At 44.9% G+C, this 16419-nt stretch overlaps 2 protein-coding genes across 7 annotated transcripts in view; both read right to left on the bottom strand.

The window, feature by feature from the left end:
* Window positions 1-797: 797 nt before the first annotated feature.
* On the bottom strand, window positions 798-11403 carry rcor2 (REST corepressor 2). 4 transcript variants are annotated; one of them, XM_086053143.1, is made up of 14 exons: window positions 8985-9417; window positions 7515-7664; window positions 6024-6080; window positions 5522-5602; window positions 5385-5437; window positions 5134-5295; window positions 4948-5072; window positions 4792-4858; window positions 4471-4710; window positions 4313-4390; window positions 4169-4226; window positions 3181-3248; window positions 2953-3102; window positions 798-2178 (listed from the first exon to the last, which is right to left on the bottom strand). In XM_086053143.1, exons 2-14 carry the CDS (start codon window positions 7636-7638, stop codon window positions 1840-1842), a joined length of 1602 nt encoding a protein of 533 aa, XP_085909269.1. In that variant the 5' UTR covers window positions 7639-7664; window positions 8985-9417; the 3' UTR covers window positions 798-1839. The 4 variants fall into 4 exon arrangements, with proteins under 4 accessions (XP_085909269.1, XP_085909245.1, XP_085909262.1 ...); XM_086053119.1 differs by lacking the exon at window positions 8985-9417 and adding an exon at window positions 11261-11403 and having other exon boundaries at window positions 5385-5602; XM_086053136.1 differs by having other exon boundaries at window positions 5385-5602; window positions 8985-9428.
* A 194-nt stretch (window positions 11404-11597) lies between these two features.
* Window positions 11598-16419, bottom strand: part of LOC147150676 (protein phosphatase 3 catalytic subunit alpha) — a 54644-nt gene continuing 49822 nt past the window's right edge. For 2 of the 3 annotated variants that reach the window (XM_086053157.1, XM_086053166.1), the window contains one exon: window positions 11598-13276. In XM_086053157.1, coding sequence (XP_085909283.1) covers window positions 13083-13276 — 194 coding nt within the window. In that variant the 3' untranslated portion in view covers window positions 11598-13082. The remainder of the gene's footprint in view (window positions 13277-16419) is intronic. The other variant, XR_015089802.1, reaches the window with a different exon arrangement.

Raw genomic sequence — 16419 nt, 5'->3', positions numbered from 1 at the left:
GATATATTCAAGGATTCAACCAACTAATGTATTTCTCTAATATTGTTAGTGTTTACAGCTCCTAATTTACTGTCACTAAATATTCCATTAAGATGAAATCTTTGTTTTCTATAGCAACCAGAGCACCACATTTTTTTGTTTTGGATTCAGTAATTATTTACTGAATATAGTAGTAACGTCGAACGTCTATTTTTCTCGCAGCGCAGCCTTTCCTTCTGAATGCTTTCTCAGTCCTTTATTTTGGGGAAACTAACTGATAAGTCTGAGAAAGGTTAGCTAAACAATTTACAATCACGGCATTTAGTAATCATAGCATTAAGACACTAAAAAGGCACACAACTTGTCACAAAACGATGTTCTAATGGTCAAACACAACCAAGACATTGTTCAATGCCCAGTCTGAACGTCTTCACTCATCCTGTCAATTTGACACATTAAATATGGCGGCGACGCCGCCGTATAAATCAGCGTTTAATGCGACGTTTACATCGTAAAAACAAAAACTCGTCAGTAAAAAAAAACCAAAAAAACCAAGGCGCGACTTCACGTCATTTGCGAAGACTAGAGCAGACGACAATTCGTGCATTTGTCATTGGCAATTTTTCACCAAACACATCTTTTAATTTGAGACCATTCTCCAAAGGATAAAGGCATCGTAAGCGTTCTGACGCCACCTGAAGTCGTCGCGCACTTTTACACCTATGTGACCAAAGCTTGTCATTACTGTACTATCACTGCACATACATATCCAACAATTACTACATGAAACTAAACAAATCCAATAAATTACGACATGAAACTGGCAATTTCTTTATTCTAGAAAAACAAAACAAATAGAAACGTAGAACAATTTCTCACATATAGGATGTTTTTTTTTGCATGAAAAGTCAACTTCAGAAAGGAATCAAAAGGCAAACCAGCTTCACAGCCAAACGTGAATAGAAGTGACTAGTGATCCCAGTCGCGTCGCTTTTACACTTAGACATGCTACCGTTCAATCAAAAAACACCAGATTCACTGCAACAATTTGGATAAGGTTGCTGTATCAAAACATAATTAGCAGCTGTCATGAGAAAGTCAATTTTTTTCCTTATTTGTGCTTTTAAAGCGAGAACTGACTTTGGCTGTATAAGTTGTAGGAGACGACCTAAGACAGCTCACAACTTAAGTCACACACAAAAGGCTCCTTAGTGCTTAGTCAATAATAATAATAATAATAATAATAATAATAATAATAATAATAAACAACCTAAACTATTAATCTACCAAAGAGATCATCTTGAATCTAAAAAAAAAAAAAACTTGACTCCAGTTCATACCAGTTGGACATGGCTGCAAGAACAAGGAGAGAAATTTTCCCCTCATCCCATCCTGAAAAGTTTTGCCTCAACTATTGAAAACTGGTCAACATCGTACCTGCTTTTTCCTCTTTGAGGGTTCCAGTTGTAACACAAAAGCTGTTCAAACTGCAGGGGATTCGCGAGTGTTTGGGATTTTGAGCTATTAAGTGTGTGCGTGTGTGTGTGTTGAATAGCAGTGGTCTGGAGGTAGGTGTGACAGTGCACTCATAATACAAACACTTAAGAGCTGACATTTTGGGCCACAAGACGCTGTGAAAACATTTTGTGTGGATCGAGGGTTGCCGACTTGCCACTGGAAGGAACGGGGATGAAGCGGGAATTTCCCCGAGTGAAGGGCGGTTCGCTTGAACACGAAACCTTTCACATTCTCAATTCCCATTCATTCCCATGGAAAGTTTGCACCTTGGAATATTTCCATGCTGACCTTTCATGTCAATTTCCCAGGAACTTTGCGGAAACGTTGCACCCTTTGGCAACCCTAGTGCGAGTTGGCCTGCTCCACCTTGACGCCCACCAGCGACGGCGGCATCTGCATGGCTGCCGAGGGCGAGTTGCTGGGAGGAGACGCGCGCAGGCCCGAGCTTCCCGAAGAGGTGACGGCGGGTCGGATGAGCGGCGGCGGCGGGTGATTGTGAGGGGCCCGGTTTTGCAGCGGGCGGGTCTGCAGCGGCGGCGGCTGCCGCAGGAGGCTGGGCGGCGCCGAGGGCGGCGCCGGGCGCAGCAGCGGCGGGGGCTGGGACAGGGACGAGGGCGTGTGGCTGGAGGAGTGGGGCGAGGAGCTCCCGGCTGCATCTGGAGGAGAGTCCTCCATCTTGACCTGGAGGAGCAGCAGGAGGAAACAACAACGAGGATCTGTGCTTCTGCTTGCAATACGTACGGATTGATTACTTTGACTCGGGTCAGTCGCTGGAGCCCAGAGGCCAAAGCAAACATGGTGAAGCAGCGCTAACTGCTTACGCCGCGCAAATGGAATAAGCTGCCGAGAGAAGTATTGCTTTCTTCCCCGAAACCATGAATGGTGTCCTCCTTTATAGCATTTGAAAGGTTGTTTGCATTTGTGGAATAAGGGTTAAGCCACTCGTGTTTAGCCATCTCTGGGGGCGGCCATTTTGTCACTTCCGTGGACTGAAAATGACACGACAAGTGCTCAGGGCTCAGCGAACGGCGAATCACCGCTGACCTGTTTTCCGCAGCTGAGCCGCGATTGGTCGTTACCCGAGCCCCGAGCAGTTGTCATGTCATTTTCGGTCGAGAGAAGTGACAAAATGGCCGCGCCCAGAGATGGCGGAAAAGGGCTGGATATTACTCTTGTTCCACAAACGCGATATTTCTCAGACAGAACGCTTTGTTTCAACTAGTGGTCCTGCATGCGACATATTCTTGAAAAAAGGAGGTTTGGTTTGACTTTGGCTTTAAATGCCATTTTCCCCAACTCTTCTATTTGCGCTGTACACGTTTCAGCATTTTAATAAGCTACTTTTTGTTTGCGAATGTTGTATTTTTGGAAAGACACATTGAGTGCCCTTGCGTATCAAGCGCACCCCCTCCATGGCGACGCCTTGCCTTTTGCCGCCAGTGGCCCTTTGCTCACCTCGTCCTCCTCCGCCCCCCCTTCCGTGGCGGCCACCATCTCCTCGCCGCCCCTCCTCAGGTCCCGGGTGGCCACCTGCTCGGCCGCCCACTCCCTCAGCACCTCGTCCAGGTTGAACCTGCGGCGGTAGCTGACAAAGAAGGAGCTCACCTGCCGGCGCGGTAGCGAAAGACAGTTAACGCGCGTGTGTGTTGGGGAGGGGAAAACAAGTGAGCCGAGGGGGCTCACCTGAGCCGACGTCTTGTTGCCAATCACTTCGGCGATGGCGGTGAAGTCTTTGCCGTAACGGCGGATTGCTGCAAAATGTGAATTAACACTTTACCGTGAACCCCCACACAAAGGCATTTTTTTTGCCCGCACACTACAGCGGTACCTCTACTTACGAACATCTCTTCATACGAAATGTTCAAGTTAGCAAACGCCTCAACAGGAAAATAGTGCCTCTTGTTACGAAAGAAATTCCCGAGATACGAAAGGTAAAAACACAGTATGGGCCGCCGCTCGCGGCTCCGGAGTTTCCTGAAGGCAACACATTCATGGCTGCGATTACCGAGCATCTTCCTGGCATCCCATTGGCTAAGAGGGACCTCTTCCGTATGTCTCCATGCGTGCAGATAGACAAGTAGATAGATAGACATGCGATAGATATGTCTATGCAGCGTCCTCGTCATTCGCCTCTACGGGCCATGAGGTTTTTCTCAAATTTAAAAAAGAAAAAAAAAAAAAAATTACTCTTTCTGGGAGGCTGAAATGGTGAATGGCATTTCCACTTATTCCAATGGGGAATGATGATGAGTAATCATAACTTTTTCATGGTAACTACTGTCCATAGGTAATTAATTGTCCAGTCATAAATTCTTTATCCTCTGCAAGATGCAATTCAACTCTTCAATTGCATCTTGTCCTCTTTTGATCAAATATTACCCAGCGCCTTTTTTCCCCGCAGAATTTCCATTCATTCCAATGGGCAAAGACGAGTAAACGTGCCTTTTTCCGGGTAACTATACCTTCCAAAAGTCATCGTGTAGTCATACATTCTTTCTCCCCCGCGTGCAGATGAGGCTGTTCAATTCTACTTCCACTCTATCAAACTGTCATGTTTTTATGCAATAAAATAGTTGATTATGGAGCCTCATTTTTTTCCCTGCAGGGCTGGAACGGATGAACGGCATTTGCCTTCCTTTCCATGGGGAACGTGCGCCTCTTGTTCCCTCACCTTGCACCGCCAGCAGCTGCTCCTCTGTCGTCCAGCGAGCGTTCATCTTGGGGGTGGGCTGCAAAAGAGGAGCGCGTCACTTTGCAGGAAATGGTGACACCGTCCGTCTCAGTTGGAGGCAAAAAAAAAAGAAGAAGAATATACCTCGGCGGGTCTGAAAGTTTCAACACCTTCATTCAGACTCAGTTTCAAGCTACTGTTGCTCTGTTTAATACTTTGGACCTGAAAGAGGAAGTCAAGAGGGCGTTGAACGGGCACGCGGAGGCGGGGGCGGAGCGACTGCGGCGCGGGGCGCCTGTCACCTGTCGCTTGAGTGACACCAGCTGCGTGTCCAGCTGTCTTATCGTCAGCACGCCCGAGTCGTGCGAGACCGACAGGGACGTGATGTCGGCCTGCTCCAGGTGCATGCCCTTGGGGGGCCGTCGGCGCGCTCGGAGCGGGTGGTGGCGGTACTGCGCGCCGAGGTTCTCCTTCTTGATGGGGCCCGAGCGACCGGGGGCCACCTTGTCCGAGGCGGCGCCGGTGGAGTTCTGCTTGGCTGCCTGCGCGCACCAAGGGATGAACGGGTGTGGTGGTGTGCCGTGACATTCCGACCCCCCCCCCCCCCTCCTCCCGACGCTCACCTCCTTTTTGGCGTCAAGCTCAAAGTCACAATCGCTGCCAGGATCTCCTTCCTCTAGCTCGTCATTGCTACGTATGAAGAAAATTGGCTTCACCCTTCCTGTGCGCTTTGGCCCCCCCCCCCCCCCCCCCCGATAAAAAGCGCTGTTCACTCTCACCTGTCGTCTTTCTCCCTCTTGCTGACCAGCCTCCTGGCCTGGCGGTCCATGACGGAGGTCCTGGTTCTTGTTTTCTTCCAGCCGTAGTAGTACTTGACCAGACTGGAGATCAGCTTGTCCGGGAGCTACAAGCACAAAGTCAAATCCTATTTTGGGCTGTCAACGTGCCACAAGATGGCGTCTCACCATCTGCTGTATGCGGTGGAAGCTCTTCCCGTGGAAGCTGAAGGCCTGCTCGAACAGCACTTTGTCCTCCACCGTCCACTCGTCGGGGAAGGGCGTGAAGTTGGCCAGGTCGGCCAGCGAGCGCTCCACGTCGTGCTTGTGCCACAGCAGCATGCCCAGCGCCTGGCGGCAGCGCGCGCGCGTGGTTACCCTCAAAGGCCGCCGGCGCATTCGCCGGGACCAGATCAAGCGCCGAGACGGCTTTACTCTACCTGCTCCATGTTGTAGCCATGTTTCTCTTTGGCCATCAGGATGTATTCGTCCACTGCGTGCGACAACACAATGAGCGGGGGAGACACGCGGCAAATACTCGCCAAGAGTTCGGGATCGGGCGAGCGCGAGCGCCTACACATTGCGTCGGACAGCTGAGCGTCGGGACACCAGACCAACATGCTCCTCTGGTCCTTCTCATTGCGGCGGGCCGGACCGTCTGCAATCGAAAGCACATTTCAAGATTTGCTGTGGAAAAGCGCCACGGGTTTGGCCATCAACGTACGACGCGGTCAGGACAGCGCCGCTTTCGCGACTGCGGCGGTGCCTTCCCTCCGTGTGACCGGGCCGCACGGCAAATCGTTCTTCCCCGTTGGAATCAACTGAAATGCGGTGAATCCGTTGTAGCCCGCCCCCCAAAAAAGCAACATGTTTTGCTTGCTTTTTTTCCTGCTCGTTTCCTCTTTTTTCTTATCTTTTTTTTTTTTGACACCTTCTCTCACAAATGAGTATCGGCTACAAGTATCGGTTATTATTGGCCTCCTTGACCGCTACTAAGATGGTGCTGCGCCGGAAAACCGTATCGGGGTATGGAGCTGTAGTAGTATGATTGGGGGTTTTCCTTTCTACTCTTATTTCACCTGGTTTGAAGTCCGGGATCTGGGCCTGGTAGTCTCCTCCCACTCGAATCATGCTGTCTGTGGAGGAGCGAGAGAGAAAAAAGGACGAGCTCAGCGGAGGGCGTGGGCGCGGTTGACAACACGAGCGCCGTTTGACAAGCGGCCGAGCGGGACAGACGGGATTGCCAAAAGACACGGAGGGACTAATGGTTCCTTGAAAAAGCCTTAGATTCGACAGCCGGAACAACTGATTTTTTTCATGTTCAAATGAATTCTACTCAAACCGGCTGAAAAAGTTTCCATTCGCTTCTATGGCCAGACCCATTAAATGGGCTTTTTCAAAAATAACATTCAGATCTCAAACTAATTTTAGTTTGAATATCATTTGCAAGTTTCGTAAATGATTCCTTACGCGTTGCTGCATAGTCTGCGTGACTTCAGTAGTCAGTATTACAACGCAAGGAAAAATAAAGTCAAAACGTCAAAAATTTGAAGATGTTTCCAAACTTTTGACCGGTGCCGTTTATGTTGATAAGGTTTATCGTCATGCTTAGTGTGCATTATCCATCCATCCATCCATCCATCCATCCATCCGGCCGGCCATTATCCGAACCACTTCTCCTCACAGGGGTGGCGGGCGCGCTGGAGCCTATCCCACGCTGTGTTCGGGCAGTAGGCGGGGGAAACACCCGGAATTGGTTGCCAGCCAATCCCAGGGCACACACAGACAAACAAACATTTGCACTCTCAATCATACTTAGGGGCAGTTAACCTAGCATACATGTTTTTGCAAAGTGGGGGGAAAGCGGAGCACTCGGGAGAAAACCCACGCAGGCGCCGGGAGAACATGCAAACTCCACACGGGGAGACCGGGGCCGGACTCGAACCCACGACCTGTGAGGTGGACGTGCTAACCAGTCGACCGCCCTGCCGCTGCCCCTAGTGTGCATTATTTGTTTTAAAATTGGTAGGATATATTTCCAATGCAACTCCGTCAAAGAGGACATGTTCGGACGTGTGAAAAGTGTGGCTGTTTTTTATTTTGCGGTCATCACAAAAGAACGGAGAAGAACAAGTGTGGTTTAGTTTGAAAGGGCATCATGCAGAAATCATGCTTTGCCAGTAACTTTCTCCAGAATGTTGCTCATGTACTACATAGATGTTGTGCTTTTTTTTGTATTTGTAAATTCCTTTTTGTTGTCAAGTCAGAAAATACGACAGGAGAAAGTATTGTAAAACATTCAAATGCCCTGCATTTAATCCATATCTCTGGTTGTAAAGGACCAAAAATAAGTACTTTTATTTATGATACATACTTTAAAATAATCGACTAACTCATTTGCGTCTGCTTGTAAAAAATATATAAATATTGGTCAGATTCTATTTCCGTCTGTGGACTAAGTCAACTCAAATTGAATTGATGAGGCTTGTATTATGAAGGAATCGCAATTCTCTAACTTCGATGACACAATGTGAATTCAAGCCACGTCACGTGTGTGTGCGCGTGCGGACCATGAGCGTGCTCCTCATCGCTGCTCTCCTCCTCGGAATGCGGCTGGCTGTTGCCGTTGGTTACCGTCTTGGCTCGGCTCCTGGATAGGACTCCGGCCCCGGAGCGCTCCATCACCGAGGGCATGGCTTTGCGAGACACCGCCGCAGACCCTGAACACATCCGAAGTGTGTTAACACAAGTCGGGCTTTAGCTTTCAAGTACCATACATTTGTGCCAATTCTTTCAATGTTTAAAGAAAAAAAAATAGAATCGTTGCAATGTTACAGTGTTCACCACTGTACTTGGACAGTGAAAGATTTTTGGGGAGGTGGTTCTTGGCGTAGAAAGTTTGAGAATCGGCAAACCAAAATATGTTGATCATTTTCATTGGATTAGCAGCCACGTGACATGGTCCTGCAAACATGCCAAGACAAAAAAAAAAAGTGCACAATCCACAGCGGCCTTGTTATGCTGTCAAGCAGCCTTCCTTCCTCCTCCTCCTCGGTCACATGAGGACACTAGCACCCAAACAAGTCAAAATTAGAAGGAGGCAAAAAAATAAAATATATAAAAAAATAATAATAATACTTTTGTCCCCAACTTGCTCCAGTTTGCTACCATCTCGAAAAGTGTTTGAAAAACGAAGTGTAGGACAATGCGAGGCTCTCTGAGGGGGTCTTTGTCTCTCATACTGCCCCCACCCACCACCACCCCCAACTGCAACAGCTGTCCCAACGACCCGAGTAATACTTCAAAATCAACATTTACGACCTTTTAGTCGATGTTTACGGCTGGGTTGCACTGACGAATCTGCGGACAACTTTGAATTTCTTTCTTTCTTTCTTTTTTTTTTTTTTTAATAAGCACCAAAGGGAGAATGACTGCAATAGCCTCGGTCATCCCGATGTAGCCTCGAGCACAATGATAAAGTGCCGACTTTTTTAAAAAATGATTATTTGGACAGAGTTGCCATAAGACGAGATGTCAAGGTTTTAACTGTTGTTTCAGATAAATTCATGATAAAATAATCATTTTGTCTTCTTTACCCCGCAATAAGACCGAATGTAAATAGTTTGCTGAGAAAGCAAATGATGGGGGGGGGGGGGGGGGGATCAAGGGATGCAGCATTAACAATAAAATCTCCTCGGTTGTGGTTGATGTGACATACACAAGTGCGTCCCTTTTGTTTTCAACACGCTCAACGTCGCCCCGGCAGCGACCGACTCCCGTGGAAGTCATAAAAAAGTCGTTTTTTCCCCTGACACAATAACTCCATTTATTTCCCTTTCGCCGAGTTACGTCGCCTCGTAAGAAAGGAATATTTGTTTCCAAAGCGGGGCCGCAACCTTCCATGCGAATGCGTTGTGTGCGCATCCAAACATAGTTGGGATGCTAGCGTTAGCCACTTAGCTCGTCGGATAGCAGCACCTCCGCGTTACATTAGTAACGTTTACTCCGAGTTGCGAGTCAACAGAACAGTCGCGTTGTACCTGCGTGCCTCGTTCCTCTGCCGAGCCCCAAACTTATATGTGCCACTCTGCCTTTGACAATCTCCTCTGGCGTGCCGAAATCAAGACTTATTGCCCAAAATGACGCTTTAATGCCTCCAATTGAGTACAATGAAGTGAAGCGGCGGCGTGGACTCGGAGCACAAATGGAAGCAGCCGGCGAGCCGCACAGCTTCCTCGGAATTGGGAGGTGCTCATCCGCCGCCCGGTGCCTCTCCCAGGCTCCAGCTTCGCCGTTTGGATGGAGGGAGAACAAGTTGGTGTAAAAGTCACCAATGCTCGCCCGTCCGGCTTGGATGCCATTTGTGTTCACGTATGTTGAAACGCAGTAATGTGCGTTGAAGACTGTTTCGCGAACAAACAAAATCACCAATTGGGGACTACTTGCCGGGGTGCCCGCGGAGGGATGCGTGCACTGATGTATGCACGGTGGGGGAGTGCGTGTGCGTGCGCGTGCGTGTACGTGTGCGTGCAGATGGGAGGGGGGTCACACACAACAGAGTGTTTGCCTTGGAGAGGCACTGAAAAGAATAAACAGTTTTACAATACCATTTTCAATTAGTGCTTTCTTGCTGCCTACAGTACGTGCGCTCTCACACTAGACGCGTGCACATAAACATATGCACGCGCGCACGCACATACATATTACTCACATTCCCATGCAAAAACATTCACATGCACATTCAGTGGTCACACACACACACGCACGCACACACACACACGCACCCCCCCCCCCACACACACACACTTGTAAACATGCATGGACATATTTACACACATCTAAACACACAATCACAGACACACGCTCCTTGTCTCTGTGGCTAACCCCACACCCAGGAGAAAATGTGGATATCTGTGATTTTTCTGCCATTTTCATATGGATGCAGTATTCTGGGAGCCCCTGATACGCCACACTGCCAGACATTATTTATGTTAAAGATAAAAGTCAACCCCAAGATTCATTTACAAGATATTTACAAGAATATGTTCTATGCAGCCCCACTAGTCGAAACACGACATTCTGGTTAAAATTGCGTTTGTGGAATCTGGATCAAGCAGTAAAATCAGCCATTTTGGTACAACTCAGAGGGCAGCCATTTTGCTGTCTACTGAAAATGACACCACAGTTGCTGAGGTAACCAACCAATCATGACTCATCTTAAGAAAACAGGTGAGCCGTGATTGGTCATTACCTGAGCCCAGAGCAACTGTGATGTCCTTTTCAGTCCACAGAAGTGACAAAATGGCCGCCGACTGAGATGGCTAAAAACGACTGGATTTTGCTGCTTAACTTATATTCCACAAACACAATAGTCATCAGAATGCCGTGATGGTGCATAGAACACATTGCAAATTATTTTGGCGGGTTAACTTCCGCTTTAAATGCATAATTAAATAATAAATAAACAATTGAACTGAATGCGAACTCTAAAAGTATCTGTCTTCAGTAAAAACATTTCAATGATTACAGACATCAATCATAAGCATTACCTCCACCCTGCAACGAGCAAACAATATGGCCAAGAAGTCATTGTTTATCATACCATCCACAGTCATGGTTTCATGAAATAAAACGCATACAACATTCCACTCTTGCACACACACACACACGCGCTCCCACACATAATACAAGGAGAAAAAAACCTACGTAAAGAGCAACGTTGAGAGTTGTGAAGAATTAATATACAGTATACAAAATGGCGTCAGCCATCAGTGAGAACTGATCCCTCTGATTGGTTGTTAGCTAGAGAATCAGTGCACGAGTAAATTAAGATCAGCAAAGGCAGTTGCTTTTGACCAAGTCTCGTTCCTGCTCGATTATGAGAGTGATGGGCGTTGATCATAAAAATATGTGCATTTTATTTCTTGTGGATTGTATGATCAAGAATGACGCATGCACGTGGAATGCGCACCCACCATTGGCCACCCTTCACTGAGGTGCTGCCACACGCAGCATTGCCACATTTCGACGCCCTTGCACCCGCGCACTCATATAAACATGCACACTCACATCCACACGACAGTATGCACGTTAGTGTCACACTTGCAGACACGCGCGCGCGCACGCACTCGTTGAGGAGGCCTCTTCGTCCAACCATGTTCGTGTTGCCTCGTCATTCCCCAGGCCTCCTTTCCCCTCCCCCAACGTTACTTTCCTCTCCCCTCCCTTTCACCTCCTGCTCTCATTAGTCAAGTCCTCCTCCTCCTCCTCCTCCTCGTCGTCGTCTTCATCCCTCCTTCCTCGAACGCGGACTCACGTGCGTGACGGTTTGAAGTCCTCCTGGTCGCTGTCAGTGCGGTGGGCGTCAGTTGACTTTCAATTGAGGACTAAAGTCCACTTCACAGGGACGCCGTCCGCCCGTGTGCAGGCAAACGTGAGTTGGAAATAAGACCAAATGGCTTTGTTGTCACAGCGCCCCCAGGTGGAGCCTGTTGAAACGTCTGCACCGTGGAAAGCCACCTTGGGCATTCATTGCACATTTAGTTGGTGCGAATTTTGAAAAATGCGTGTGTGTGTGTGTGTGTGTGTGTGTGTGCGGGGGGGGGGGGGGGGGGGGGAGTCGATGCAAAACAAGGAAGACAGGATTGTTCAAGTTGAAATTCATGCACATTTTTATTGAACAGTTATATAAAATACTAATTTTTCATAGTTGCAAGTGCATGCCTCATCTGCCAACAGTTTCGAAGTTAAATTACAAAAAGCAAGGCTTCATGTCGTGTAGTGAATTACTTGGGCACTTAAGCAGTTTCTTAAAAAAGATCAACATCGTTTTGTTTAAAGTATTGAGCAGTATCAAACCTGTAACTGATATACAAAGCAGAGTTCCAAATAAGAATAAGAATAATCAGTAGGAGAGAAGGACCAAATGACAATGTCTGTGGCACATTCACAAAACTCAACAAAAGCAAATTTTTTGGGTTTGTTTTGACAAATTTGAAACCTGTTATATGACACCAACGGCTAATCATGCATTTTTGAGCTCCACATTGTAACCACACACCTCACAAGAATTGTCAAACATGCTTAATTGGACTGTGTGCACGTACAAGCGCCGCTTAAAAACGGGAGTTGTCGTCATCTTGAAAAAGAAGGCATAGCGCATCGTGGTGGTTGTTGAAAATATGCAGGTAAATGTTTCCAGTATAGCTTCACTAAAGAGCAGTATAGTTCAAATATTTAGATTCCCCATGTTCTTCTTCAGTTCTTTGACTTTTTATAAAACATGCATAGGCAGACACTTTATTCTTTTTTTTTCTTTTTACACAATATAGGTCGTCTATTCTTACTTTGTTCGTAATACTTAAAAAGAGAAAATGAACACTCATTTCCAGCAAGCCTTAATAAATCTAACCTTCCCTTCCAAAAAAAAGAGACAAACAAATGAACATATTAGCAAATGATAGGTAAATGTAAATTCCAGTTATGAAACTCGAGAAAATAAGGTATTCATTATCGACTCGTTTAGCCATCATACAGAAGAAAAAAAAAAATCATAAATCAGGTCAAAGCACACACCAAAAGAACCTGAGGTAAGCGTAATATGTACATAACCATAAAACGTTCCATTATTTGGCATTTCCACAACATTCTTTTTAAGACTGCCTAATTCATTTCAGAGCTATTTTATAAGAGGAGCAAAAAAAAAAAAAAAAGAAAACAAACGGAAAAAAAAAAAAAATCAATAAATAGTTCTTACTTAGTTTGTACACCCTTACATTTTTAAAAACGGCATCTCATGTTCTGTCCTTTTTAGTGCTGTGTTTCTGTAAACGTACAACAGTTAGTAGGAGGGTAAATGAGCAAGGGTCTTCCGAGAAGAAAAGAAAAGAAAGAAAAAGCCATCCATCCATCCATCCATCCATCCACCCATCCACCCAGCCGTATGCATCTCTCTGTCACATAGTGCGTGCGGAGTGGCGTGCCACCGAGCGCACGGGCGCGTCCCGCCGCTCTTAGCAATAACTTAGCAGATTTGACTAATAATTCCAAGGCATACCCAAAGACTAGCAAGTGACAAGACATTCCCCCTCCCCGGTGCGACCCATACATGCCTGAGCCCCGCCTTCCCCTCGCGCCCTCTACTGGCCGCCGCTGGTGCTTCCTTTGCTGTCCGTGCCGTTGGTCTCCGAGGACAGCGCCTTGTTGAGCGAGTTGAGGCTGGCGTCGGAGGGCAGCGCGTCCCGCCGCGGCGGCATCCTCTCGTTGATGCGGTCCAGGCCCTTGGCCTCCTCGAAGCTGGTGATCTTGTGCTGGGGCGAGAAGCCCTTGATGGCTGCGGAGGAGGACCAAACAAAAAAAAAAAAAAAAGAGAGAGAGAGAGAGAGGAAAAAAAAAGCACCGTCGGCTGTGACTTGCGGAGTGAGGAAGCCAAAGAGTGCCGCAAAATCGTGACTTGATCCCACCGCAATTGACCTTTTCAGAATGTTTGTTAACAATAGACGCCAGGGTTCTTCCCGGTGGCAAAAAGGGATAATTGACAACCGATTGTGCACGCCTCGGCCACCTGGGGGCAGTATAATACAGACGTACAGTATGGCCATACATGAAGACGGGCGCAACTCCTCAATAAGCTACAGTTATAAAGGCTTTCTGCAGTTATCGACAAATCTATCGGAATAAAGCACCTTTTCTTTTTGGCAACTTAAATATATTCATATATACATGGAGATGTTTGTTTAAATCATCATTAATTGCATGATTTGTTAAGTCAGGATGAGTTGCAAATCAATCCAACATTTTATATCTGTTCTGTTCTAAATGAACAAACGGGGTTTTTTCCCCACATTTTTCATACACTTTAGTATTTCACACTAAACATACTTTCATACTAATTAGCACAAAAGTGGATAAATATGTTTATTGTTTACCTCAAGAAATACGATACAGTACAAATACGGGTGTATCTTTCGGTCATTTCCTAGGAATGTATTACGTGATTTGAAGTTAAGAAGACATACTATACAGTTAAAAGGAGTACAAAGCGGAGTCGGATTTGTGTTATGGTAATTTTTCGGCCACTGGGTGGCATTAGTGTTTCAAGTTGGATGTTGGCGACAGGAACGGTCCATAGATCTTTTCCAGCAAATGAATTGGAACGTGAAGCAACTCGTGGACAGCTGCCCATTTTGTTCATTGGAAATTAAAACTAGTCCCCGGTCTACACATATATACAGTATATGTGCAATAAGATAGATATTGTTATAGTGACTCCTTTGCACAACGTTGTTTAGCAATAAGAGCGCTGCCGTTACACGAGCTGTCTTCAGGAGCTGCGCCTCAAGTCTAGAGAACAAGTGACTTGGAGCCATTCCAAGTGACAAGCCGGACATACACTCGGCTCTTGGCTCTTGGCTCTCAGTTGTAGCAACCTAGCTCAATGCTAAACTGCTAACCAGCAGCCTTGCAATGGCGCTTTGATTGGGATTCATCCTATTTCATCTTCCCAAAACCTATCAACTGACTTTTCATGCTTTTTAATGGCCAGCGGAAATGCTGTAATATTACCGGTGGTGGATAAAGAGTATTGGGATTTATTACTTCCATGACACCAATGCTACTCAGAAGCCTGGGCCTATGGCATTTTTTTTTTGCTATTTGTCATAAATTATGTATTATTACTATTTGTTGTGTGTATATATATATTTTACTAGTGGCGAAATTTAGTCTTTGCCACTGGGAGGTACGCAAGTCGTTTGGTGAAAAGCTTGCAGAAAACAGAAACAAAACATTTGGGGGTAGTAAGTACTTGTAAATACTGTCTGACTCCATAGATTCACATAGCCTTGGATATTTGATGCACTTGAGAGGCAGCTGGTTATTTCTAGAGTTGGGCATTGAAGCACATTTTTTAGATAACACTGGGGACATCAATGAGTAGCTTTCCCCCCCCATTACAGTAAGTTTAACTTTCAAGTGGCATGGGACTACGGTGGCTGACAAGGGCAACGGTGCCGCAAAAACAAAAACACCTTAACACAGAAAACAAATACAACAGAAAAAGAGAAAAGTGCTGCAATCACAGAAACAAAGCAAATTCAAAAAGTGATCCAAAAGAAAAATGCAGGAAAAAAAAACTGCAGGAGAGCGCAAAATGCTGAAAATTCACTCCGCAAAACCGATGTACATATTGCTTTATGAAAAAACATTTTTGGCAACTACATAAAATAAGAGTGCTTTAAAAAAAAAAAAAAAGATAGCTAACTGACCATTTTATGTTTATAAAACTAACTACAACTAACTATAATGACAGCAAAATGTCCTTTGTTTTTATCTTTGTTAATTTCATACATGAGTTTTGGAGATTAATGTTCAATGTCATTTGGGAATTGGAGTATACTTCATTTTATCACACATTACTTAGGGATTTTTTTTTTTTAATCTTGCAATCCACAAATTCTCCATACACAGTATATATATATATATATATATATATATATATACATATATATACACAGTATATATATACATATACACATATATATATACACATATATATATACATACATACATACATATACACATATATATATATATACATATATACATATGTACACACAGTGTACAGTGTATATATATATATATATACATACATATGTACATACATATATATTTATATACATATATATATATATACATACATATATACATATATACACACAGTGTACAGTGTATATTATATATACATACATATAAACATACATATATATATTCATATACACATATGTATGTATATATTGGTGCTGTCAAGCGATTCAAATTTTGTAACTAATTAATCGCCAAATTTTCCATAATTGATCACGATTAATCGCATTTTTCAACTACAATTTTTTACAAAGCTTGGAACCGATGTTTACTTGGGTAAAATCTTGGAATTAATATGGAAACAAATGAAAAGTATATTTCGATTCAAAGACTGTTCTAATAGCTTTCTTTGATCCTTGAATATGATTAATTTCCTGTAAAATACAACAGTTGAAGAATACACCAAAGACGTACAACTAATATGGTATTTGAATTTGGCTTTGTAAAGTGCTGAAATTGTTTTGGATTTTTCCAATGAGCCGTCAAGCAACTTTTTAAAGTTGTTGTTGTTATACGTAAAAGTCCAAACATCCAAAACAATTAGAAACGGACAAGCTTTTGCATTCTTAGCAGTCCATTTGATTAAGTGCTAATGTTTTCATCAAGTCAAAATATTAGGCAGTGCTATGTTTCGTCATAAAAAACACATTTTTTTTTACATTTTTGGGGATGCCGGAACAAATGATTAGCATTCCCATTCATATCAATGGGGAAAAACGATTTGCATGTTTTGAGTTAGGGAACGAGGCACCATTGTATTGAAAAAGAATACGACCATACGCATTTTTGTCAAATGTGTTTAAAAAAACAACATAAAATGTTTTCCATTTTGAG

Source organism: Filicampus tigris, chromosome 2 (assembly GCF_054856515.1).
Source record: "Filicampus tigris isolate MCC_2025a chromosome 2, RoL_Ftig_1.0, whole genome shotgun sequence".
Classification (NCBI taxonomy): Eukaryota; Metazoa; Chordata; class Actinopteri; order Syngnathiformes; family Syngnathidae; genus Filicampus; species Filicampus tigris.
This window is presented reverse-complemented; position numbering and strand designations above follow the sequence as displayed.

Bases quoted from the DNA above. Each gene is read 5' to 3' on its own strand.
- rcor2 (XM_086053119.1), bottom strand. From the start codon at position 7,638: ATGCCCTCGGTGATGGAGCGCTCCGGGGCCGGAGTCCTATCCAGGAGC. The intron at 5,296-5,384 runs GTAGAGTAAAGC...CGCTGCCGCCAG, and splicing joins ATGGCTACAACATGGAGCAG to GCGCTGGGCATGCTGCTGTG. The intron at 3,103-3,180 runs GTGAGCCCCCTC...CCGCGCCGGCAG, and splicing joins GCAACAAGACGTCGGCTCAG to GTGAGCTCCTTCTTTGTCAG.